Source organism: Sinocyclocheilus grahami, unplaced genomic scaffold, assembly GCF_001515645.1.
Source record: "Sinocyclocheilus grahami isolate Dianchi unplaced genomic scaffold, SAMN03320097.WGS_v1.1 scaffold2.1, whole genome shotgun sequence".
NCBI lineage: Eukaryota > Metazoa > Chordata > Actinopteri > Cypriniformes > Cyprinidae > Sinocyclocheilus > Sinocyclocheilus grahami.
The window spans coordinates 1186808-1213768 of NW_015505181.1; the positions used below are offsets into that span (position 1 = coordinate 1186808).

The 26961-nt window shown below is 36.7% G+C and overlaps 3 protein-coding genes across 6 annotated transcripts; 1 reads left to right on the top strand and 2 right to left on the bottom strand.

Moving 5' to 3' along the window:
* Positions 1–4404: 4404 nt before the first annotated feature.
* On the top strand, positions 4405–8949 carry LOC107602678 (tribbles homolog 2-like). Its single transcript, XM_016295279.1, has 4 exons — positions 4405–5225; positions 6084–6371; positions 6477–6769; positions 7450–8949. The coding sequence occupies exons 2-4, from the start codon at positions 6084–6086 to the stop codon at positions 7910–7912; spliced, it is 1044 nt and encodes a 347-aa protein (XP_016150765.1). The 5' UTR covers positions 4405–5225; the 3' UTR covers positions 7913–8949.
* Positions 8472–13790, bottom strand: maf1a (MAF1 homolog, negative regulator of RNA polymerase III a). The gene is made up of 7 exons (XM_016295386.1): positions 13092–13790; positions 12779–12907; positions 12490–12652; positions 11944–12065; positions 11672–11791; positions 10927–11031; positions 8472–10663 (listed from the first exon to the last, which is right to left on the bottom strand). The coding sequence occupies exons 1-7, from the start codon at positions 13172–13174 to the stop codon at positions 10642–10644; spliced, it is 744 nt and encodes a 247-aa protein (XP_016150872.1). The 5' UTR covers positions 13175–13790; the 3' UTR covers positions 8472–10641.
* Positions 13791–14496: 706 nt separating this feature from the next.
* Positions 14497–25173, bottom strand: LOC107602423 (zinc finger CCCH domain-containing protein 11A-like). Of its 4 annotated transcripts, none has more exons than XM_016295097.1 (17): positions 25037–25173; positions 23597–23666; positions 23326–23465; positions 20279–20398; positions 20052–20175; positions 19770–19958; positions 19492–19557; positions 19333–19413; positions 19142–19243; positions 18989–19057; positions 18797–18892; positions 18181–18714; positions 18016–18083; positions 17572–17938; positions 15848–16011; positions 15572–15711; positions 14497–15469 (listed from the first exon to the last, which is right to left on the bottom strand). In XM_016295097.1, exons 3-17 carry the CDS (start codon positions 23377–23379, stop codon positions 15259–15261), a joined length of 2385 nt encoding a protein of 794 aa, XP_016150583.1. In that variant the 5' UTR covers positions 23380–23465; positions 23597–23666; positions 25037–25173; the 3' UTR covers positions 14497–15258. The 4 variants fall into 4 exon arrangements, with proteins under 4 accessions (XP_016150583.1, XP_016150508.1, XP_016150437.1 ...); XM_016295022.1 differs by having other exon boundaries at positions 23597–24010; XM_016294951.1 differs by having other exon boundaries at positions 23597–25173.
* Between the last annotated feature and the right edge of the window lie 1788 nt (positions 25174–26961).

Here is a 26961-nt window from a genome sequence, read left to right on the forward strand (position 1 = left end):
AACATATAATATAATATATTCACTTAAAATGTTACAATTCAGCTCATTATGCTAATTACACTCCAAGTATACAAATATACATGATTCAATTAGATCCTTGTCAAGAATTATTTCAAACACAACCAAAATGTAAGTTATAACTATATTATCTTATTGTGTCAATGAGACGACTGTTGATTAAAAAAGCAAGAAAAGAAGAAAAAGAAAGTTATATCCATATTTAGAAAATAATCTCTTTCATCCTTTTGTGAATCCATTAATGACCCATTAAGAGGTCAGTAAAGTCAATACACACTCACAATACACATTTAAGCTTTGAAATCAGATAGGGCTGATGGGCCCAACTACACAGAGAATGCTTAACTGCTGGAAATGAAAAGACTTGCCACTTTACACTTGTGATCTAGAAAGATAGGGTGGAGGTCTGTTTACAGAGGACCGCAGTGGAAACTTAAGCAGAATAAAGAGCATCCCTGAATACACAAAGCAAAAGAATCAAATGACTCCACCCTTGGAGTTGATATAATAACTGCAGTTTGTTTGTTTTTTCCCCCACAAAGCCACTTTAAGACATTTGAAAAACCCAAAACAGGAGCACAAAGCCATTCAATGTGCCATTAAGAGCTCTGAGTAACTTGTTTATCAGAGAGACCGCTCACAGCTGAGGAATTCAGACTTTCACAATCTTTCAAAAACACTGCGGATGATCCAGAGTGAGGCTTAAAAAAAAGGAAATAACCTGCTGACTGCTGTCTTTCTATCACTCTTTAAACTGCACGTGATAGTTTCATTAAAAGAACTTGCAACAGAGTGATGCTATCTTCAGACATGGCCTTTTAGTAATAGGCTGATTTCTGACCCTGTTCTAGTCCAAGTTGCCCAATACTCTTCTAAGCACTTGCTGCTCTGTGATGTATAATTGGTTTGCTGATGGGAGAGTATTTTGGTTTTGGTGAGAAGTAAAATGAGAATCACCCACTCATACTCTCCCAGAACAACTCTCTTAGTCCGTATCTATTGTTAGTGATTACTTCAGGGGTGAGTTTCTTTATGTTTACATTTCAGCATATGCTAGTCTTGACTGTACACTCTTAAAAATAAAGGTGCTTCAAAAGGTTCTTCAAGCGATGCTATAGAAGAACCATTTTTGGTTCCACAAAGAACCATTCAGTCAAAGGTTCTTTAAAGAACCATCTCTTTCTTACCTTTTTATAATCTGAAGAACCTTATTTCGCCACAAAGAACCTTTTGTGAAACAGAAAGGTTCTTCAGATGTTAAAGGTTCTTTATGGAACCATTTAGAAAAAAAGGTTCTTCTATGGCATCATGAAGCACCTTTATTTTTAAGAGTGTAGTATCTTTTTCAGCCTTGGCTTACTGGCAAAATGTGTCTACATACTTAAAAAAAACTTTTTCACACAAATTTAGCAATTAATAAAGACTTGTATTTGCATGGTTCCTTGCAAAATATGTTATGATTTCAACTTAAAGAAACTAATACAGTTTGTGTTACATAACCAGCTGCATATGTATGGCTTTTCTGACTTAGTAAGCTTGCTCGGTAGCTCACCTGGTACACTTGTCATACAGAGCACTCAACTAGGCTTCTGTACAAACAAGTCACGATAAAACAGCTTAAAGAATCATAAGCAGGCTAAAATAGCATTGTTGCATCATCAAATGCACTTTTATCTCACGTTTGCTTTTGTTAACATTATCAATTATTTTTAGGGTAAAGTTTAGTGTATAGGTGGTACATTATTTTCAAACTTGATAAATCATTAACCTTTTATCGCCACTCACAGGACATTTTTTCCAAACTGACGTGATTTGTACAACAACCAATGTAATAAAATGTTGCAAAATTCACTTTGTCTGTATTCAATAACACTGAATGTGCTTTTAGCGCCACTTAATGAACATTTAATTTCCAAAATGTTGTGATACATACAACAACCAACATAATAAACGTTTCCAAATTCACATTCGTCTGTTTTGGATAAAACTCAGCTTGCTTTTAGCAGCACTTACTGGAGATTTCACTTTAAAATTGTGAAGCGTTTGAGAAGCAACATATAATTTTGCACAACTGTCTCCACAGGCACATTTTTCAAATGTGCCAGAGTTGATCTTTTTTCTAGTTTCCCTGAAATAAAAATGTTAAAATTATTCAGTATAAAATTCATCTTTGTGTCTGCTCTTACCTTCCTATAAAGAAACAGTTACACACTCTAAAAATACTGGGTTGTTTCAACCCAACTTTGGGTCAAATATGGACTAACCCAACTTTTGGGTTAAAATTTTAATTAAAAAAATGTACCCGGTTGGGTTAGTCCATATTTGACCCAAAGTTGGGTTGAAACAACCCAGCATTTTTAAGAGTGCAAAGTGAAGTTCAAATAGTCTCTTTTAAGTGTTTATGTTATGCTAATAGCATGTCTGCTAACAAGATTAGCCAGTTAGTTGCGGAAGTGGTGGAGTACGTCCTCTAGAGAGACATCTGTGAGCTTATAGCATAACCCAGTAAATCACACAGCTAATCCAATTAGACATTGATATACAGGTCTGCCCCTTTTCGTAAACTAGGCTAATTCAGCAACGTGTCTGTGGCTGAGTGTATTTGTGTCTGCGTGTTAGAAAAACTGATGCAGGACCAATACAAATAGGTCAGCATGTCTTTCATCAAAACTGAGAACAAATGTGCCCTTTTTGTTCAAAGGCTGTCATTAGCTGTTGGAAACTGGAGGGAGGATATTCATGACTTCCTGATCACTTTGGACCAGCGCTTCCATAGCGGTAAACCACCATTAGTGTCCATCAAGATGAGACAAAGCCTTTGTGAGGACATTGCTTGTTCCCATGGTGACAATATGTCTCAATCCAGAATTGGTGACATCTGTGTAGACACAGACAGGAAGGAGATTTCTTGGAAATAGAGTCATATTCATCCTAACAATTCCTCTCTGTCAACATGCAGAGAAACTGTGCTACACTTTTAACTTTCTGATGGTGATATATTAAAATGTCATGACTCAGCTGTGGCTGTTAAACCAAAGGATTAAATTAAAAGAAATCCCCTGAATATCCATCCATCTATTTAGCGCATTTTGAACATTTGAATCTGGTGTCTCGAGGTGCAAGATTAAACAATAAAACACACCGTGCAGCAGAAACATTTCCATTTTAAGGAGTTGTTGGTCTCCCACTCAGAACTCTGAAGGTGGAACAGCCCAGGAAACCTCTTTCCACCCACACACATGTATGAAACCTCTGACTCAACTTGAAACCATGAGCGTTGTGGAGGCATCCTGCTGACTGCCTGGGGCACCCTGTCTCAGGTTACAGGGTTTGTCACTGCAACCTGCTTACTGTAGGCCATCTGTGAGATAAACATGCAGTGTACTAACCAGAACACCAGCAATAATACAGACTGAAATCAAATAACACAAAATGCAATTGCAAAACTTAAAATGGGATTAGGTTAAGATTTGTAATAGAATATAATTAGCTCACTGAACAAGGAAATTTACCTCAATGAGGTTTAAATGAGTTTCACTGAAGTTATATTTCAATTATTTAAAAGCTTGACTACAAACAGGCCTAATTGTTGACCAACAGTTAGTGGTAAAACTTATATAGCATAAAATATGGTAGAATTTGATGAAAAATGTTTGAATTCATACTGAAATGTCTGACTTTTGGCATTTCTGCAAATCTGAAAACAAGCTCTCCATTTAATATTATTATATTAAGGAGAAACAATACATAGGCCTATTTCTTTTCTATGGGTTCGTATTATGAAAAACAAGTTCTACATTTAATATTATTTCTATTTTGGAGAAACGATACATATATATATTTTTTTCTGTGGGGTTGTATTTTGTTCTATATCTGTCAGCTACCTGCACGTCACCCTGACAAACACTTGATGTGCAACACCAACATTAGTATTGAGTCATACACAGGGGTGGGGCATTAATGTTCACAACGGCAAAAAGAACAAACCTAACCTATATATATAGCAACACATATAGCACGGTTTTCGCACGCTTTCATGTACATTTACACGATCTATCACATCGCTTTCTTTCCTGCGTTATTTTCCCTCGCCGTTAAATATAACAATAGTTATATATGCTATGTTGAAAGCAAACTACACTGTGCACTAAATATTCGCTGCTTTGGAAACTGTCAAAGTACTGTGGTCAGTTCAGCGGTGTTTACTGTGTAAAACTGGCTTAACATTTCCATTAAACGCCACGCTTTGTGTTTGCAATCCACCCGGCCCTTGCAAACTTCAACAGTAGTGCGTACTATTGCCAAGCTCCGTACTAGATGTCGTCAGACCCGAGGGGCGGAGCCAAGGTGTCGCAATCTTTCTAAGAACAGCATCATCGAGTCAGGCTGGTGTAACACACGGAGCATATTAGACGTGCCCAGCCAAAGTGAGACTTTACAGTCGGACGGCCAGGCTGAGGGGCCACGTCTGATTTGTTATCTCATTACTAAAGGGACCGTTTATTGCGGCAGCAACAAAAGACCAACTAAAGGACTACTTTTTCATTTCTGTGCTGTCACCAATTCGGACGCGTCCTCTAGTTCAACTTTCCTCGGACATTTCCTTGTATTTCGGATGGCAAAACTTTCAGTTAAGTAACGTTACGTTTAACAGCATCTTATCAAGTTTTATTCGTCCGATATTCAGCGTGAACGATCGGACTTCATTCGACCACTAAAGGATATTTGACCAAACAGTGAAAATCAAGATCCAAGGAAATACTGTCCATGCAGGACTCGTTCATTCAGCGGGACTAAGGAACAAAGACATTCGTGCCAACAACTGGAGATCTCTTGGTGTTGCCGCCAGATTCACAAGTACCAATCTGCTCAATCTACTAAGCAAAGAAAAAGACAGATTACACACGAAAAGAGGCTAAATGTGCATTAATATCTGCAAAACACATTGAAGTCGGAGATACTTTTCAAGTCAGCTACTGTATAAAAGGCACGCGCGTCCTTTCAAACTGACTCATATTTATTCTGCATTCATTGGAGACGACATTTTCTCTCTTATGCCGAGACTTAACTACGGCTGACAATTCCCCAGTGTTCATTTCATAATATTTCGTGTTTTTCCCCGGTGGAAATGTTCTCTGACAAGTAGACACAACTAAGTTCATTGTTCTGTTTTGAAGAGGAGCGGGTCCTTTGTCTAAAGCTGCGAGGTAAGTCCTGTAAACCTTTAAGCGTTACACTAACCTCTAGAAATCACCATTTAGTATCTCCAACCAAGAGTCCTTAAGATTAGTTCAATTATTGACCAACTTTCCCATTTAAACGATTATTGAGAAACACTTCAGTGGTTAAACTTTACATGGAAAGTGATGCAGCGCCTGCTGTTGTTTGAACTTTGTCAACTTGGATTTCACATCCATCTATTGAGCATTTTGAGCATATTACTTACATTGTTTATTTAACTATGAACGTTGACGTAGCGGTTGACCCATATGCTGAAAACCGCTCATTCTGGGGATTTAGGTTCGAGTCCGACGAGCCCTGCGTCAAGTTCCGAGACTCACACGCGCACATGTTTAAAAACTGTCTTCTTAACAGTGACGAAAAATATTAAAACTAATATTGAATTAATATTAATACTAATATTTTTATTAGGGGGACAAAAATTTAGTTTAAAAATGGTGAAGTGGAAGAAACTAGGCTACGTCATTCTATGAGGTATGCTTGAATGTGTAATAACTTAAACACTGTATGACTCACAGGCGCCGAGCAGCATTTCGAGAGGACCTTGAGTCAGTAGGATCTAGCAGCACTGCTCATCACATAGCCATTCAACCGTTTTAAATCACCTCCTTTTATTACACAATGTTAATGAACCTCCCATTCTGGTTTAGTTAGTGTGTGAGAGATTATCCCACGGTTACTGAGTGTTTAAGTGTGCGGCAATAACCATATGCACTCATTTGATCAATTTTCCCTGTTACCTTCTTCATTCAATCAGCCTTTATGGTATGTTAAGTCATGCTGTCACAAGGCCATGAACTTACACTGATTTGTTTTTGTCACAGATGAGTATGGACCTGTCAACTCCTACACCTCCACTGCGACTGAAGCGAGTAGACTTTGAGGACTCTCACAACACCGATACCTTCAAATGCAAGCGCCGCAGGCTCAGCCAGCCTCCTTCCCCGGGTCTCACGCCCTGTCTTCGCCCCCTGTCCCAGAGCCTTGAGCAGCCGGGGTCAGAGAAGCACCACGTCTCGCGTATCGGACCCTACATCCTGCTGGAAGCCGCAGAAGGAGCTCAGACGTTCAGAGCGGTTCATCAGGTCACTGAACAGGAGTACACATGCAAGGTGAGCATAGATGCTTCATAATAGTGGATTTGAAATATCTTCTATTAATAAAAGTTATGGAACTTTAGGATCATTAATCATCTTGTTTTGGTATGTTCCCACCAGGTGTTTTCCATTAAGAAGTATCACGAGTTCATAGCACCCTACACACGTCTGCTTCCACACAGTAACATCTGCAAGATTTCAGAGGTGGTGCTCGGGGAGAACAACTTGTACATATTCTTTGAGCGTAACTATGGAGACATGCACTCGTACGTGCGCACCTGCAAGAGGCTGCAGGAGGATGAAGCAGTGCGCCTGTTCGGCCAGATGGCAGCTGCGGTTGCGCACTGTCACGAGAATGGCGTCATTTTAAGAGACCTTAAACTGCGCAAGTTTGTGTTTACCGATCCACAGAGGTCAGTAACTCAAATTTATTCTTTAATTACTAGTTAGTCAAGTCAAGTCTGCACTTGATTTTTAGTTATCAGCAAATATAAGTTTTTTTTGTTTTTTTTCTAGAATGCACAATTATTAATTGTGCATGCTAATTTCCCCTATTTTTAAAATTCCGATTACCTTTGTTGTCATCTAATGCAAACTTGATGTTTATTTTTAAAAGCACTAATAATTTAAGCCTCAAAATTAAAATCCATTTTTACTCTGTACATTATATTGTTGTAAGATTATTAAAAAAATAATAATTTAATAATTTTTTATAGTTGCTGTTAAATTTAAATATATAGTATTGAGAAATAAACAGATGTTAATAAAGATAAGTTTTTTTTATATCAACTATTAACTACTATATAATGTATAAAATAATTATAGATTCATATAAAATGTAGTTACAATATATAACTATATTAAAATATAATATTCTAATAAAAATATATGCGTGTTATATGCATCATTCCTTAATTTTATTGTATTTTTTTTTACAAATTTGGAAGTGCATACAATGTTATATTTACACTAATTACAGCCTGTATGAATTGCATAAGTGTTACCTTATCTTGCTCATCTAGCAAATATTTTCCATTTATAAACGTAGAACCTAGTTATCAGGTGGCTGATAGATGTTCTTTTGGTTCCTCAGAACAAAGCTGGTCTTGCAAAACCTGGAGGACTCCTGTCTTATTAACGGGAATGACGATTCGCTGACGGACAAACATGGCTGCCCGGCCTATGTCGGCCCAGAGATCTTAAACTCACGGCACTCGTACTCAGGGAAGGCTGCCGACGTATGGAGCCTTGGTGTTGTTTTCTACACCATGCTAGTAGGACGTTATCCATTTCAGGACGTGGAACCCACAGTACTGTTCAGCAAAATTCGCAGGGGTGCGTTCACCATCCCAGAGACTCTTTCACCCAGGGCTAAGTCGCTGGTGTGTTGCATGCTGAGGAAATCTCCCTCGGAGAGGCTTGAGGCTGGAGATATACTCCTCCACCCATGGCTCCACTGTAACAACAACGTATCCCTCAACCAGCACTCCAGCACCAGACACTCGACAGACCAGGTGGTGCCTGATTTTGAACCAAATGATAATGGAGATTGTTAATGAGCCTTCTTCATTCTGTTTACCCACAATCAGGGGATTGGATTCTATGGAGAAAGACAGATTGTCTCATAAGGTATGCAGAGTTCAAGGGCATCAAATGGAAGAGATTCCAGAAACTATAGCAGGTTAATAGCAGTGCTGTTTTTACCCAGTGAGGTGTTCAGGACCGGCAAAAGACTGACCGTGTAGTCTTTACAAGCAGAAGTAACTGTGTTTCTTACCTCTGAAAATATCCATTTGTGGTTATCTCTCCAAGAAAACGACACTCGGAGGGCAAAAAAATGCTGCTTTCCTAGCAGACGTTTGCTCACGGCACAGCTTCGGTCCTGAAAGAATATCATGAGGCTGCTGCACACAATTTTAACATCAGTATTGTCTAATCAGTGCATGGATTTCCCATTGTACACCCATGTTGTGTAAATGAAAGAACCTTTAACTTAATTCCTGGTATACTTGATGCACACTTCGTGCCTTTATGTACTGTTTACATATTTTTGCAGTGGAAAATACAGATTTGACTATTTAAAGTGCCTTTTTTCCAGTAAAACAGCCAATGTTGTTGTTGGACTTGTTAAAGTACCAAAGATTTGAGTTCCCCCCCACCAGTCCGAGCGTGTGTATCTGCAGCGGGTCAGCACAAGTGCTCATATTTCCTTTTCATGTTAAGAATTCAAAAGGATTCTGTGTTTTCTGCGATTCTCTTTTGTAAATGTCTTTCCGTCTGTTAAACTATGTATTTGTGCTGCAGAGCAGGTTTACCCCTGAAGGGATGTGGGGCACATCATGCGCTACAGGAAACGTCCATATAATGGTTTAGAGGTGTGCCTGTTGAGTGAAACAAAGGCTTTACATACGTTATCGTTTGTGATGCCTGCATGCAATGCTTTGACCCTTTGTTTGTTAAAGTACTTGTCCTTTTGTAGATATCTTTTTGTTACTAGTGAGAAGTGGACACTACATTTGTTGTTGTTTCAAGGGGTGATGTACCTACAAACAAGTATTTTGTTGTTGCCAGTACAAATAAAATGAAAAATCAAGACTCCATTGTTGCTTATTAATGATTCATTATCAGATGTGACCTGCTTAATAATATTAAAATATTCGCATTCAGCACAAAAATCTCACAACAGCAGTACGTATTAATCCCAGCAAGGTTTTTCTGAAGTAAAAATCGCAATCAGTGCACATTAAATCAGTAGATATTTATTTTGACACAGCATTTTGAAAATAACAAATATGCTCTTTAAAAGGATATTCATAAAAATATGTTAAGCTGCCAAGAAGTAAATGTTAATGTATCATTAATGCATAAATCTGCATCCAATGGTGCTCATCCTTGTTTTTGTAGGACTATTACTCCAAAAACATTTGTAGAAATAATCTATGAAGTGAACACCAAAAGTGATCTTACATTTCTCTGCTCATATCCTTTTCTTATACTGGTGCAACTCTGTAATACATAAAAGTGCTCGAAATTACAAACATAGATAGGTCAGAATCAAATCTAAAACAGAAAAGAAATGAAGATTGCGACTTCACATATGGCCAGATCTTCAAGAGGCCCTCCAACACATAACAGTGGACAATATGATCTATAGCGGTCATCATGAGTAAGTGCAATTCAAGCCAGAGTAGAAAGACTAAGCAACAGCACTAAATCTGATCAAATTCTTTCAATATCAAGCAATACGATGTCAAATGGGACAATAAAATTCAGTAACAGCCTCTGACACCCAATCAAAGTTTATGGATATCAATATCCTTCCACAGAACCATGTTAGATCTACAGCTAAAAACACATCAGCAAAGAATATAAAGAGTAATTTTAGTCAAATGTGTTGTCAGACAATGAAAACAAGTCACCACAAACAGGTTTTCATGGAAGAAAGCCGAAGTACACCTCACAAATGTTACAAAATCCAACTTAGAAACAGTAACAACAAATAAAAGCTTTAGAAAAACTAAACTTTACAGACCCATCGTGGTTTTCCTTTCACATTTTTATTAGCATTGGGGGCGCAACTAAAAACGGAAGTTGACTTGTAGGTCAAGACACCAATAAATCTACCAGGTGACGCTTACGCTGATATCTATTTAAATATCATTTTTCCTGAGGCAAGAAAGTTGCAGGAAAATGTATCAAGTCCTAAAAAAAAATTACACTCATCTATTAACTTCTATTATAATCATTAGAGAAAAAAAATTGGGAAAATGTGATGCTGATATAATAACAGAAATATGAGTTATGAGCATGTGTAGGCCTAACAAATATGGAAACTCAAATTTAAATGTTAACTATGACGTCTCAAAAAGGTCAAGCAGTAAAATAAGCAGTCAAAAATGACCAGAGACAGGTGACAAAGATGTTGAAGGATGCCACCTAGTGGAAATACTGCTGTGAAGTTCATGGAGCCATAAAAACGAGTGGAAATAATGAACATGAATTCATAAATGAGGTTTGGGTAACTTGCACTCGGATACAACGAAAAATGACCTCTTTGGAAATGAAAAAATAAAATTATTTAATTATAGGACTTGATAATTAATTATCAAGTGCTATTAAATTAAGCAATTAATAGCACTTGAACATCTCTGGATTACAACACCTCTCCATTTCTAAGAAATGACCAACAGTATATAAAATGAACACACAAGAAACAGAAAAGGATAACAGGCATTAAAACGCAGGCAAGAGATGCTGGCTTCAGATGACAGGGACGAGGGCTTCATCAGGCACACAGTGCACCATACCTGTGGAAAGAGCCATCAATCTATCACTGACTTCAATAACACCAGCCACTGCTTGTCAGGCTAGTAATATCAGAGTAATTGTAAGCAGTTACACTGCAATGATACTTCTGGCTGACTGTTGGCCCTCCACTAGCAAATACACTGGAACCACATGATTTATTTGCAGTCATTTTTCTGTCACATCTGAATGACGATAAAGCAATGCAGTACTTCCTGGAGAAGTGTTAACAATTAATAACGGTGAAGTCTGCATAGTTCCTCACCTCTCTTCATCCATGTTGCCCTCTTCCTCTTCCTCATAGCTGCCCTCATCCAACTCTAGATCCAGTTCAGTGCTGATGCCAGAGTCTCGTGGAGCCATGAAAAGACTAAAGGACCACAAATACAAAAAGTCAGAGCTCACTTGAATTTTTTTCCAAGTTGGACCTGCTGATTTTTTATAAGATATTTCATAATAATAGTGTAAAATATATAGTATATATAGACTACCATTCAAAAGGCCAGTTAGATTTTTTACTTTTTTTTTTTAAAAGAAGTCTGTTATGTTCAATAAGGCAGCATTTATTTGATCAAAAACACTGTCAAAAAAATAATACTATGAAATATCACAAAAATATAAAATAACAGTGTAAAAATATTAGGATCCTTCAAAATCATCCTAATATGATGATTTGGTGCTGAATAAACATTTCTTCTTATTATTAATGCTCCTCAGTATTTTCATGGAACCCATGATACGCTTTTTTCAGGATTCTTTGATAAAGAGAAAGTTCAAAAGAACAGCATTTACTTGAAACAGAAATCTTTTGTACATTATAAACATCTTAACTGTCACTTTTGATCAATTTAATGCATCCTTGCTGAATAAAAGTATTCTTCCACCCAAACATAACATAACACGCAATCTATAATAAAGTCATTATCTCTATCATTAAAAAGATTTCTTATGTTTTTTCTTTTTTATATGTTGATGTTAAATTGCTTTCTCCCTGACATACAGATCCTCACCTGACAGAACGGCATGTAAAGAACACAATCCTCTTCAGTCTTTTGTTATAAAAGAAGTAGTTGAAGGACCACAGGTTGCCTTCTTCCCCATAAGGGTCTGAATCCAGGTCTGGATTGTAGCTGTCACAGAATGCAATCAGAACTTTTTTTAAAGCATACTTAATAAATTTAGTGCAGCTGTATTATTCAAACAAACACTATTCAAAATCAAAAGCATTCAGCAAATTCTAGGCAAACCTGACTGAACATGGGTTTGAAAGAAGAATATCTACCTGTATATGTCACATTCAGCAAGACTGATCTCCTTGTCTAGGGCCTCCCATAACTGAGGCTGTAGGTGACTGTAGGCCTCACCAGCAGCAGCAGACAAACTGCTGTTCACTGCATTAAACACCTGTGGAAATCATGAACCATTTAATAAACCTCGGTTTTATAACAGTTTTTTAAATAGCTTTATAATGTCCCTCCACATTTTCACAAACACAGTTATCATTATTTATTCTTCTATCCACTCTCCAAAACACTTATCCTCTGTAGGTTCGCATGTATTATTATTATTATTATTATTAAGAAGAAGAATATGAACTGTTCGAATAGTTTTATATTGGAATATTAAATAAATGTATTATTTATAAATATTATAATTGCAATAACACATCCAAACCACTTATCCTCTGTAGGGTCCCAGATATTCTTATTATTAATAATAAGAATAAGCATAATTTATTTACATTTTTACTGTCAATTTCTAGTTAACATTGTGTTAAATTAGTGCATATGTTGTTTAAAAAATTGTAACCATTTTATGTCAAAATTACCCAATTAACACTGGGCTCCTTGCTGAAATCGTGGCCTTTGGTGCGACTGAAGTCGTAGTCCGGCCGGAAGGATTCATTGAGAGTGGCGATCAAGTAAAAGAGCGTCTTTCTGCTGCACTTGTCAGAGAGCGGACCCTCCCCATCATCCAAACTCTGACTCAGTCTGAAAATTAAACATATTTCAGTGAATGTGCAATGACCTGCTGGAAGATATTTGTACTGTGTTTATGTGAGGGGGTTGATGACAGTGAAATGCTTATCAGTACCTCAAGAAAAGTCTTTGACTTACTTGTTGGGGCTGATTCCTGAGCTCTGCGGAGGAGACAGAGCCTCCAGCACGTGCGGCTGCCCTTCCTGACAAAACTGCTTAAACATTTGCTTGTCATCACCTGCCATCTTACAGGAGTAGCTCTCAATACTAGAGAAACATCACAACAGTGCCAGTAGTCACATTGAGGAAAAAAAGGCAAATAACACCAGAACAGCGTGAATGACATGTTCTTTCCTCTTTATGGGATCTGATAGTGTTCAGATATGAAAATGTGTTTTTCAAAGGATGCTGTCTTAATTTTAACTTATGAAAACAAGCATTGAGCACTTACCGTCCAATTATCTTACAGTCTCCCGTTTCAATTGTGAGCAGACTATTTATGGCCTCAAAACTTGAGTTTTCCAGGAGCTTCATGGCTTATTCAACTTTATTATATATATATATATATATATATATATATTGACAGAACTGCAGTGACTCTTTACCGGCACTAGATGTCAGTCTCTTAGATAAACAACCATCGGCCAGTTATTCTGCCGTTACACCAAACCAAAACAATGTTTAGCACGTTAGTTTGGAGAATAAACGTATATATAATAAACAACTAGCCAATACTGGGTTATAACCGAATAACCACTAACCTCGATGTCTCCTACAGAAGCCCCTTTAAAAATCTCTCAATTTCGAGAACAAACGGCTCTCTATTACCTTCAAATGTAAAAAAAAAAAAATAATAAATAAATAAAAAATAAGCCTCCCTTGCAGATTCTTACGACCTCGTAAATAATCTTCGCCGGATGCTTAATTCACTTCTATGTCTAATAAATATATCTTCCTTTTTACTGTGAAATTTCCAATACCTGCCATTAAACAAGCTAAAATTTAGAGGGAAATTATGCATCCCAGCTATTGAATCAGAACTTGAGGAGAATTCCCAGGCTTATAAAAGCCTTAATCCTCGGTTTATGGTTGTCTATTTGTGTGGAAGAATGACAACAGCAGAGGACGAGCGTTTGAGTTGCAGTTTTCAGTTGCGATAATACGCAGTTGTCTTTTTCCTGTTTTTTCGGTCAGGATGTCAGAGTAATGCAAGCGTTACATGTTTACCGCCACCTGCTGGCTTGGGGTTTAATAGCGATTCTCTTTTTCTCAGAATCGAAGAAATACAGAATACACATTCTGAGGCTTCCAATGACAAACCAACGGCAAAGTATCAAAACCAAGGTGAAATAAAGTATTTATCAGAAGCTATTTAATAGACTATTACTATACTTTAGCATTTCTGAATTTCCGTTCCTCAGAAGTCTTTGACAGACTGGCTTTTTATACTGTTCTCATTTTGTGGACATAAACCTGGGGATAAAAGTAGTTAATATATTTAAACACACAAAATAAAACAGTAAAATATATTATGTGGCCTGAAACACTAAAAAATATTAAAAAGTACAATGCATAGCAAAGCTTGGTAAACCATGCTAAAAACTGAAACTAATATTTTCTCATAAAGACATTTTATTTACGAAGATGATTTTGAAGAGGTGCAACAAGTGCAGGCAGCGCCGCAGCACAAACATTTTCACATTACATACCCTCAATGCATGAGGTCACTTAGTTAAGGTGAATAAAAACAAAGATGAGAAGACACGGGTGGGCAGGACATTTCCAAAGAAAACACAAAATATACAGGTAAGCAAAGCTGAAGTATTGTCCCTGAGAGCACTGCTTCATATTTAAGGGTTTCATTCAGAAGTCTGAGAAGGAACGTCCCTGCTAAAATTATTTGATATTAATTTCTCAAGCTGGAAAGGTGTAGATGGAAATTTTCCAAGGAAATTTCTTTTAGCATAAAATTTGTGACAGAAATTATGCAGAAATGAAAAAGGAAAACCATGCCCTTCGGCTATCTCCCAGACCGTTAAACCATAATACCATAAAATATTTTGTCTATACTAAATCAAAGGTGAGCGAAATGACCTATTAAAACAATGTTGATAATGACGGCAAAAGAACATTTAATGGATCATAAATACACGTGACTCAAAATGAAGACTAAAAAAGGTGTGGCTTTGATGTGCCTCTCTAATAAAAAGCTATTTTTCAGCATACACAGTACACAACTGAAAACGTCCTGTCTCTGTAATACATAATGACTGATTCAACAATCATTATACCCGAGGCTGTCTTATAATGGCTTGTTAATACCTGCAACAGCTAAATAAGATTTTTCCCTTTTTTGACAGCTTTAAGAAGTCAACTAAAATAAAACAAGAGGACAAAACCTGGACACCACAACTGGTGTTTCTCAAGCACTATTTGAGGAAGAAATCATATTTACATCAACATGGGGAAAAAAAATGTAAACAGGAACATTAAAACAGATCTATTAGAGTTTGAAAATATATGCCTTAATTTAAAATGATGTGGGTTAAATGATGTCACAGTCCTTTCAAATTCATAGTGGCAGTGTTTTTGTAGTAAAGGGATGACGTCGCTCATGTCTAACTGTCAATCATCTCTGAGAGTTCTAAAAGAAGGTCGTCCTCTCCCTTGCCCGAATCCAATTCCAAGTCATCCTCAAGCCGGTCATCAGTAAATTCACCTAACAGTTCTTCAAAGTCATCCACTGTTGAACTGGTAACAGCAGGAGTACGACCAGAAGTGGTGCTGGACCGCCGAGAGCGCTGCAAACTGGGTGTTTTGATCACAGGGCTACAAAGGAACATAACAGAACATAGAAAATAAAAATCTCAAAAAATAATTGTGTGTGTGTATATAAGTATTATGTCTGAAATACTTAAAGATTTCCCATACCTTTGGGGGACCGTAACAATTTCAGGTGATTTTGTACTGGCTGGCTCAACGCAGTTCATAGGCACCATTTGAATATCCTCTTTGTTGGAAGGCACCCGCTGAGTGTCGGACTGAACATCTTGAGAGGCTGGTGACGCCACCTGAAAGAGTATTAAAAAAATAATAATAATAATAATAATCAAACTGTATTCTATTTGTTTTCTAACACAGTGACACACCAGACTTGGCTAAAAAAAAAACATTTATTTAAAAATAATTAACTAAATTAACGCTCACCTTAAGGCGCTTGTTGGGAATAACCAGCGAGGAAGGTGTTTGACAGGCAGTGTTAAGAGGTTTCACTTCAGCAACAGCAGAACGAATTTTTGCAGCTTTCCTCTTTTGGGTAGGCTGGGCTGCTGGCTTCACTACTGACGGCTTTACATTCACCTTGGGCTTCACTGAAATGCAGAGAAAAACAGCAAACTGAGTAGGACATTTGGAAGATAGTTCATTTTAGTTTATACATACATAAATTTCAGATTATATTTTATTAGTACTAGGCATGGGCCGGTATGAGATGTTGACGGTATGATAACCTTAAGCAAAAATACCACGGTTTCACGGTATTGTCGTTACAGCTCTAAAATGTGTTATTTTTAAATGACTGGGTAAAAAACAATAAAATAAACATTTCCGTTGAACACAATATATTTTGTTTTTGAGCAACATCCAGCATATTAGGAACAGAGTAGAATTTGTTAATTTTTTCTTTGATTTGTTTCCTAAAAAGAAAAATAAAGACTGACATCTTTATTTAATTAACCTAAATCTGTAATTACAGTTATTTAATTTTAGTTATATAATTCATATACATTTCATTTATATCATTTCATATAATTTAGTTACATAATTTCATACACATAATTTGATTTAATAATCCAATTTGAAGCAAAAACAGAATGTTCTGACTAGCTTTGTGAAATACTACATGCTTGAAGCAAACAGCAGAAGCTCTGAATGAGACACAGATTCACTCAGATTCGTCTCTGGCCTGTGTTAACGGGCGTTTACAGACTTCATATTTTCACATAAATTACATTTTGGAAAACGATTGCATTGCAACGCAGTTTGTGCAAGTCCAGAACAGAGACGAGTTGCTTGCAATAAGACACATAACGGCCGTTTGCCGATCGCGTAAGTTCCAGGGGAAGCTCCTTAAGCTCGGCCATCCTACACACACGTGACTGACCTCTCGCTCGCACCAACAGAAGGAGGAGGGTCGTGTTACTATCTACACTGCACTCAACCTGAGGGATTCCTACACTTTCAGTCTTTGAGGACACATGAAAAACAGCGCATACCGCAGGAACGGTATAACGGAAAATATTAGCGTAATCCGTGAAATTTTCAAATCGCGTTATACCTTGAAACCGGTGATCGGCCCATGCCTAATTAGTACTACTGTAAACATTACTGGCATTTGATAATTATTTTCATTTTCACATAAATTACATTTTGGAAAACGATTGCATTGCAACGCAGTTTGTGCAAGTCCAGAACAGAGACGAGTTGCTTGCAATAAGACACATAACGGCCGTTTGCCGATCGCGTAAGTTCCAGGGGAAGCTCCTTAAGCTCGGCCATCCTACACACACGTGACTGACCTCTCGCTCGCACCAACAGAAGGAGGAGGGTCGTGTTACTATCTACACTGCACTCAACCTGAGGGATTCCTACACTTTCAGTCTTTGAGGACACATGAAAAACAGCGCATACCGCAGGAACGGTATAACGGAAAATATTAGCGTAATCCGTGAAATTTTCAAATCGCGTTATACCTTGAAACCGGTGATCGGCCCATGCCTAATTAGTACTACTGTAAACATTACTGGCATTTGATAATTATTTTCATTTTGTCATTCTTATTATATTTTTGTTAATACTGTATGTAAAAACTGAGTTAAATAATCAGTTAAATAGAGATTGAATATCACCACCAATTCATGTTAAATTCATACCCTTGGTCTCTGTTTGAATATTTCCCTCAGCCAGCTGGATAGCTATCACAGGAGAGGTTGACGGCTTTGGTGTGTTCGATGGAGACCTGTCTCCAGAGAGCTCGGGGGAGCTTTTCTGGGGCACTACAGCAGCAGGGAGTGGAGAGCTCTTGTGCTTGAGGGCGATCCGCTGTCTCACTGTGGTTTGGGGCTGGCCAGAGGGTTCAGAGGCTGGCGGTGAGGCAGCAGGTGCAGACAGTCCTGCATCCTTCTGGGTGGTGGTGGTGACTTGCTCCTCTTGTAGCTTGCGGAGTCTCTTCTCTCGCATGATCTCCTCAAACGCTTTCACTTTAACAGTCTCACTGGAGGGTTTGCCTTTTCCGTTTGTCTGCGAGTAAAACAGAGCAAACAATAATTAATCTAGAAACAATAATATTCCCTTAGGACTGTTGTCTTGTGTCTTACTTCTGCAGCAGGTTCTAGTTTCTTATCAGGCGCATCTGGTTTTGTCTGATCCACAGTGTATGCAGTTGCTGGAAAGAATTGACAGCTATGTGAACACTTCTTTGGGCATATGTGGCCATTCTTAAACCATTTCAAACTAGAAAAACATGAATGTGTCTGACTTACGTGAGCTTTTATTAATGCGTAGAATGCGCCTCTTTGGAGGTTCACTTGCCTCTGCTTCAGTTGAGGTTTGGGTTTTATCGTCTGTGGGCTCATGAAGCTGTGCCTGCATCTGGGCTGTCTTTTCCCTGCGTATCTCCTCCAGCGTTTTTACTCGTACCTCCCCAGCTGTCACAGGAGCCTTGACTGCAGCTCCGGCAGTGGAAGGTCCTTCATTCCTCTCTGGGCTTTTGGCTGTTGTATTCACTTCCTGAGCTTTTTTCTCCTGAATTTTTTTCTTTTCGTGCAGGATTTCAGAAAAGGTCTTAACCTGAAGTCCGCCAACGGGTCTGACACTTTTCTTGGATGGGCTCAGCTTCTTTGCCAGCACTTCTTTCACAACAGGCACAACTTCACTCGTGTTGAGGTTTCTGGCTGCCTTCTCTTGCCTAATCTCCTCCAGAGTTTTTATATGGATATCTCCAGATGATTTCGGCTCGCTGTCAGTGCTAGGTGGCGCGGCAGTCAATCCAAGTCTTTCACGCACTGGTTTCTGAGCTGAAAATAGTTAGTAACAAATTATGGAATAGACACAAAATACCCACACAACCACAGCTGGCACAATAAACGAATCTCTCACCTTTCTGTGGTAGCACGTTTGTGGAAGATTCAACAATTCTACCGAGACGTTCAGCAAGGCGTCGTTTCAATGGTAGGTCTTCCTCCACAGAAGCATCTTAAATTAAATATCATCTGTCAGTTTTTGTAAAAAGGGACCACAGATACATAAATGTATACCACAATGTGAAGCAAACGGTTTTCATAACCTTACCTCTTTTCAAAATTCTTTCCCCAAGTCTGTCTGTAATTTTTCTTCTTCCAATTTCATTAACAGATGAATCTGCAACAGATTTTAAAAGGGTTTTAAAATTATTAAATGGTTCAATACTGCAAAAACCAAAGCTCAACCTTATGGACAGCTTACCGATGCTGGAATTGTTAACTTCCAAACGTGAGAGAGATTTAATGTTTTCCTTTTCAATAGCAGTTCCTTTGTTTTGGGCTGAGCTTTGCATGGTGGACTGCCCTGCAAACAAACGAAAAGTGAATATTAAAATGATCCTTCAGATGTCTTAACAGATAACCCAAAAGAAATAGTGCAGAGGGTTCATTTACCAGATTTCTTTAGACTGGCCATGAGTGCTTTCCTCAGTCTGATCTCCTCTAGTGTCTGGATACCAAAGTTCAGCGAATCATCTGCATGACAGATGATGATTTAATAAAGCTCTCAATAAATAAAAGAAAATATGTACAGAACATGGAAACAGTCTTTACTTTTGCCTGTGATCATTTTCCAGGGTGATCCTCCAAGAGATTCATCTCCTTCCTCTGAGAATTGATCTGTAAATATTGAAATAAAAAGAATTTAGTATTTCTAGATGAGGGATGCTAAACTCTACCCTTAAAGGTCCATCTGCAGACCATAGCTCCAACCCTAATTAAACACCTGAACCAGCTAATCAAGGAATAATTAAGGGTTGGAACCAACAACGAATGGGATTGGACAACCCTTTCCTAATTCTAGTTAAAACATCACAGAAATGTGAGCTTACCATCTTCATCATCGTCATCCACAGGGTTGATAACCACTGGTGGATGGGTAGGACTGGGGACATTCTCTTGGGTCTCAGTTCTAATGACCCCTCTTAACTGCGGGTTAGTGGGGTTTGCAGTGGGCACAGAGACTTGTTTGACTTGATCCTCATATGGGGTCTCTTCCTTCTCCTTTCGCACTACTTGCCCTGTTAAAAAAAGAAAAAAGACAAAAGGCCAATTTATATTATATATTAATAAAGACCAGTATAGTTCAAAACACTGTTAAGACAGCCAAATACCTTTGTCTGGGGCAAAATAATTCCCATCGATGACGCGTGGCTTCTCATGATGGAAAGCACAGTGAGGCTTCTGGCAGCCAGCAGACTGGTTCTCCCAATAGCATGCAATTTCTTTGCGGTTTTTCTAAAAAAATAATAACAATAACAGGGTGGATCATTATTGAGGTCCCATTTCAGAAACAATGGAACGATCTCAACAGAAAGGGGTTTTGGAAGTGAACACCAACCTTTATTTCCATATGGCGAAACTTGCAGATGTTACGGAAGCACCTTTGCTCTTGCCAAAGGTTGCAGACCGTCTCGCTACCCATGGCAGCCTCGCAGTGTCGAAAAGGGCAGCTGTCACCCTTAAAAGGTAAACCACAAGACAAAACATTCATTTTTAATTATGATCATTATCTTTTATATATATGCAAGTATGTGCATGTGTTCATATATATAATTTTCTTACATAGTCATTTTATTAGGGCTGGGATGACACAAATTTCACGATTCGATTCTCATTCACAAGCTTGCGATTCAATTACCAATTCGATTCGATTTTCGATACATATCAGGTACAGTACATGCCAAATTTTCTCAAGGAAAAAAAAAATCTCAACTAATGCTGTAAAATATACACACGAGTCAGTTGGTACAACATTATTATAATAATATTGAAGGTTAAAATTAATGAAGATTTTACAATAATAAAGTTAGTTACATATTGCTATTTCTACTTCAATTTGTTTATTTATTTTAAATATAAACATTTAAATGTTGGCTGTCATAAAAACTTTATGGATTTATTCAAACAAATTAAACATTGAAGAACAGTAAAAATTATAATGAATATGTTATGGTGCATACATTAAGCAAAATGATTGTACAGTTTATTTTTCTATCTGACCGAGTTTATGGTCACCGAATATGTTTTTTTTCCTGAGGTAAATGTGACGTTACGTACGTGACATTGTTTACAAGCCGTTATATTGGCTTCTTTGCGCGGCTGAAACACCGATTGAGCGATTGCATGAGACAGGATACGTATTGTAAAGTTGCACTCTTTCTTTTAACTTACCTTTGGACGTTTAGTCATGTTTATTTTGTGATGAAACTGGTATTAATGTGGAGGAGATGATCAGTTCATGTGCGTCTGTTGATCTGAGGCGCTACAGCGATCAGTCACTCCACATTAAACAGCACCAAAACGGCATTTATTGTTTGAATACTGCAATACAATGGACAGAATTTGAAATCTGAGACTTTGTTTCATATGAAAAGTACCAAAGCACAATGCTTATTGTGATTTATTGGAAAAAATCTCAACTAATGCTGTAAAATATACACACGAGTCAGTTGGTACAACATTATTATAATAATATTGAAGGTTAAAATTAATGAAGATTTTACAATAATAAAGTTAGTTACATATTGCTATTTCTACTTCAATTTGTTTATTTATTTTAAATATAAACATTTAAATGTTGGCTGTCATAAAAACTTTATGGATTTATTCAAACAAATTAAACATTGAAGAACAGTAAAAATTATAATGAATATGTTATGGTGCATACATTAAGCAAAATGATTGTACAGTTTATTTTTCTATCTGACCGAGTTTATGGTCACCGAATATGTTTTTTTTCCTGAGGTAAATGTGACGTTACGTACGTGACATTGTTTACAAGCCGTTATATTGGCTTCTTTGCGCGGCTGAAACACCGATTGAGCGATTGCATGAGACAGGATACGTATTGTAAAGTTGCACTCTTTCTTTTAACTTACCTTTGGACGTTTAGTCATGTTTATTTTGTGATGAAACTGGTATTAATGTGGAGGAGATGATCAGTTCATGTGCGTCTGTTGATCTGAGGCGCTACAGCGATCAGTCACTCCACATTAAACAGCACCAAAACGGCATTTATTGTTTGAATACTGCAATACAATGGACAGAATTTGAAATCTGAGACTTTGTTTCATATGAAAAGTACCAAAGCACAATGCTTATTGTGATTTATTGGATGAGAAGTGCCCTTCAATGTTCCGTCCATTAAGTGAAAACAGGCTAGACTAATCGATTCTTGGGATTTAGGAATCGATATTGTTCTGTAAAAATGAGAATCGATTAATATCGAGATATCGATATTTTTTACCCAGCCCTATATTTGATCATATTACATTTAATATTAATAAATAACTTTATTTAAAATATTTAATAAAACACTTTCAAAAAGTATATATACATCTACACACATATATATATATACACTACCGGTCAAAAGTTTGGGATCAGTAAGACTTGTAATGTTTTTTTAAAGAAGCCTCTTATGCTCATCAAGGCTGCATTTATTTGATCTAAAATACACAAAAAAAAAACTGTAATCTTGCAAAATGTTATTACAACATAAAATAATGGTCTCCATTTTAATATCCTTTAAAATATAATTTATTTCTGCGATGCAAAGCTGAATTTCCATCAGCCATTACTCCAGTATAAAGTGTCACATGATCCTTCAGAAATCATTCTAATATGCTGATTTATTACTAGAATTATCAATGTCGGTAACAGTCGTGTTGCCAAATACTTTTTTGGAAACTGCTATACTTTTTTCAGGATTCTTTGATGAATAAAAACTTAAAAAAGAACAGCATTTATTCAAAATATAAATCTTTTCTAAAAATATAAATCTTTGCTATCACTTCTTAACAATTTAACACATCCTTGCTGAATAAAAGTTTTAATTTCTTTCAAAAAAAAAAAAAAAAAAAAAATAAAAATGTACTGACCCCAAACTTTTGAACGGTAGTGTATATCGTTAGAAAATATTTATTTTAAATAAATGCTCTTATTTTTTACTTTTTATTCATTTAAAAAAAATTATCACAGGTTCCAAAAAAATATCAACCAACACAACAGTTTCCAGCACTGATAATAAATCAGCATATTAGAATGATTTTTGAAGGATCATGTGACACTGAAGACTAGAGTAATGATGCTGAAAATTCAGCCTTGCATCACAGGAATAGACTCGATTTTAATGTATATTAAAACGTTATTTTACATCATAATAATATTTCACAATATTACATTTTTCCCTGTATTTTTTATCAAATAAATGCAGCCTTGATGAGCATAAAAAAACTCCTGTAAAAAACATAAAAAATCGTTCTGATCCCAAACTTTTGATCGGTAGTGTATATATAATTTAATGACCTACTTAAAAACTCAAAATCAGCTTTCAACAATAGGGAAATTTCTAAATGCAAAGGAGATGTGACTTTTTACACTTACCTTAGTACAGGTGGAATAATAGTAGAAGTAGCAGTCATCTCCTTGCATGGTCATTCTGGCACAAGTTTGTAGTCTTCTAGGTCAGGAGCTCTTCAGTGATGTTGCAATCTCGTCCTGCGACAGGGTCCACGTGAATCTCCCTATTTAGAGTGTTACAAGCCTATTCATGCTCCTGTTGATCCTTTCACATTTTCACTTTCTGTCCTGAATGATGCTAAATGGCCGATATACTAATACTGGAGAGAGAATGCTTTGCAAGAACTTCGTTCACCTGCAGTGGCTGAGACGTTCCCTGGTGATCTCAAGTGCTTCTTGAAGAGTCGCTCCGCACTGTGTGGATCCTGAAGGAACACTTGACTGATGAGTAAAGACTGAACAGGGGGAGATGGGGCAACTTTTGCCTCTCTTAGAGACTTGTTCCCATCAGACTGCTGTGTTAAAATTGGCATGTGGTGGAAAATGTCCGTTTTTTTTTTCTTTCTCTCCAATATTGTTGATAATTGAGTGGTGAGGGGGTTTGGGGTAGTTTAAAAATCCTCAAGCAAGATGTTGTCAAAAAAGGAGAGCCCAGGGCAAAACATGGGACTGGATATCTTGGAGATGTTGGAAAGAAAAAACAAAAAGAAGGGATCTCTTCTACGTCTCTTGAAGGTGGGAGGAAATTTGAAAGGGGGGTAGACTGGAACTATATATATATAAAAAAGCCCAATAGAGGAAAAACAAAAGCCAACGGTGAGATTAAAAAGGCAGCAATCTTCAGGGAAGCTAAATCATTATCCAAATCCAGCTATCCTCTGGAATGAAGGACAAGATCTTGCATAACCTACATTTAAAAAAAGAGACAAAAACACTCCCCATGTGCTGAACAAACGGTTATTTGTATAAGGAACACAATATATTTTAATACATGGAATATATTTTCAATGGAGACAGAACATGTTTTTAGATTTATATACCATGTGATTGGACACAACAATAGGTGACAGTACATAACAAACAACCTGAGATTGTGCAGACAGTTTAGTATTTTAACTAATTTTGGTTCTTGGGTTTCTTTTTCGAGCATGATAAACCATATTTATCAAGTTTTAAAATTGGTATTATCTGAATAAATATTTCGCAGATTTTGCGTCCGCACCTGTAAATTTAGGGTGCAGTTTACAAAATCTGCGTTTTTAAATCTCAAATATTTTAGAAACATTTTTACAGATGAAAAATATATATTATTACTTAATCTACACGCTTAGAATTAACCCAAAGCGAAAGGACAGCAAAAACAATCGTGATTCGAATTACTGAAAAACGCTTTTGTTTCCATTTAGTTTTTCAAAAGTTCGATTACGACGTAAAGTTACTAAGTTGCATTTGGAATTAAATCCACTGTTCACAAGATTTGTTCTTCTTCATTCGTCACGTTAGGCCTTAGTGTAATGTTTGGTCTGACTTATTTAACAATGAAGGTTGTCAGATGAAAAACACTGAGACAAGAAACGTTTAAAGAACAAATGATTTGTATATTATTAAGCCTGAAAGCTGTGTACGTTAAAATAACACAGTGTTCTATGACTTTCGAATAGCATGTTGATAACTTCGGGTAACGTTAGCATGTTGTTAACTTTAGCACAACTACTACACTTAACGTTACCTAAATTAAGTAAATGAATGAATAAATACAATGTTCAATTACTTCAAATAAAGCGTTGACAATTACCAGTTTATACCGACTGGAATTAAGTATGTTCGGTTTGGTGCATGAAGAGTGGTCGACGCTCCTGGACAGGATTTCCCTTCTCGGCTCCACAGGCGAACAAAATGGCGCCCGGCTGTCCAGGCAGAAAAGTGCTCGCATAGACGTCAACCTGATGGACAGATTCGTTAAAGGGATAGTTCACAAAAAAAACAAAAACACTGTGTCGAATAAAACTCTTTATTCTACACAAAAGGTGAAATTGAATTCTGGCAATTGGGTCAAATCAGAGGAAAAAGCGCAATATATTATCATAAAAGTTGTCCAAACGACTTGTGTGCTATATCTTCTATCCTCTATGTCTTCTGGAGCCATAGAGATTGTGTGAGGAATTGCAGAAGGCTTATTAAAAAGAATATTTATTTTGTGTTAAGCAGAATAAATGTATAAAGATTTGGAAGAAAATGAGAATGAGTAAAAATTATTATTGGAGATTAAGAATTAAAAATAAACATGAGTCAGGGTTAGAAAAAGTAGTCCCACTATATACTGTGCAGTCATTCTTGAGACATGGGACAAAACAGGTTCAGCAAGGGTAACTGCGATTAGGTTTAAAAATAAAAATATTTTCAATTTTAAATGTCATGAGGGATTAATAATAGAATGTATTTAACACAATTGTTACCTTCAATTTAATTTTCTCATTTTTATACCAAATCTATGTTTCTTAATGTCCTCTCACTACATCTAAAACATTGTGTCTACAGAGAAGGGTTCAATCATTCATATGCAATAAAATTGATAAAAATGTTTTTTTTTAATGATGAAAAAGAGCTTGTTTTATCAAAAGCAACACTTAATAATATCTCCCATCAAAGCAAGGTTGTTTTTTAATGACACATGCATGTTTAATACGATTTTAAAGTTGCGTCCCCAGTTTTTGTCAACACCGTCAGACATTCAATAAAATTTTATAAAATCAGGGAATATCAGGGGCAGCTGTCACTCTAAAGGACCCCCTTGCCACAGTTCACCTCTGCAGAGTACATCAGTGTCAGACAGGCTCTGCTAAGTTTTATAGTTTTAGAATATTTTAAATCCTAATGTTAATATTTCCTTTGTCACAGCCATGATATGTCAACACCATCTTCCAATTTCTGAGGAAATTATTTGAAATATTTAGATAATTGTATTCTCCTGAAGCAGGTTCCATTAGCATCTAGCATGAACAGCAAACAATAAAATGGCTACTACATAAACTTAATTGGTTTTGTGAAAGAAATGCCAAATTTGTCAACACTGTCAGATGTCACCACCATAAGATTTTGTGTTCCAATGATATATCAAAATACTTCAATGTGACTCTTGAATAAAAGCTTTATAAACAATAACATACTCACTGTTTGTTTTAATACAGTAATTGACCGATTCAATGTATTTGATAGTTAAAATTCAGGTTTTCGTCACCACCATCAGATGTGTCAACTCCGTCAGTTGAATATTTTGATAATATTTCATTATGATATTTTATATTTGTTGTGGAATTGTTGGTCACATGTGAAAGTGTAATCTGTCTGCTAACACGAGAATGTGTTTTGAAATGTTAAAAACATCTTGAATGCTGTTAAAGATAAAGCTGAAATTATATTACACAATTCAAGGTAAAAAAGCACATTTTGTTAAAAAAGAGAAAAGTTGGGAGGTTGTATCAAAGCATAGCTCAGTAGCTTAGTACATATAAGATACATAAATGTAGTTTCATTTATCTGTTTTATTTTTTTCAATTTTGCACCATGTTTTGTCCCACTTCTCAAGAATGACTGTGTGCGATAAAATACTCTAATGAAAAGAATAAAAGCAACATTTTGTACGATGTGTAACTGATTCTAAAATCACACAGGGGTGCTTTTCCCAAAAGCATTGTTAACCAACTAAGGTGGCAAGTTCCA

Coding starts and splice junctions, on each gene's coding strand:
- maf1a (XM_016295386.1), bottom strand. CDS start 13,174: ATGAAGCTCCTGGAAAACTCAAGTTTTGAGGCCATAAATAGTCTGCTC. Junction 12,653..12,778: donor TCAGGAATCAGCCCCAACAA/GTAAGTCAAAGA, acceptor TTTAATTTTCAG/ACTGAGTCAGAGTTTGGATG. Junction 12,066..12,489: donor AGGAGCCCAGTGTTAATTGG/GTAATTTTGACA, acceptor TGATTTCCACAG/GTGTTTAATGCAGTGAACAG.
- LOC107602678 (XM_016295279.1), top strand. CDS start 6,084: ATGAGTATGGACCTGTCAACTCCTACACCTCCACTGCGACTGAAGCGA. Junction 6,372..6,476: donor AACAGGAGTACACATGCAAG/GTGAGCATAGAT, acceptor TGTTCCCACCAG/GTGTTTTCCATTAAGAAGTA. Junction 6,770..7,449: donor GTGTTTACCGATCCACAGAG/GTCAGTAACTCA, acceptor TTGGTTCCTCAG/AACAAAGCTGGTCTTGCAAA.
- LOC107602423 (XM_016295097.1), bottom strand. CDS start 23,379: ATGACCATGCAAGGAGATGACTGCTACTTCTACTATTATTCCACCTGT. Junction 19,959..20,051: donor TTATTTTGCCCCAGACAAAG/GTATTTGGCTGT, acceptor TTTTTTTAACAG/GGCAAGTAGTGCGAAAGGAG. Junction 15,470..15,571: donor ATTGTTACGGTCCCCCAAAG/GTATGGGAAATC, acceptor GTTCCTTTGTAG/CCCTGTGATCAAAACACCCA.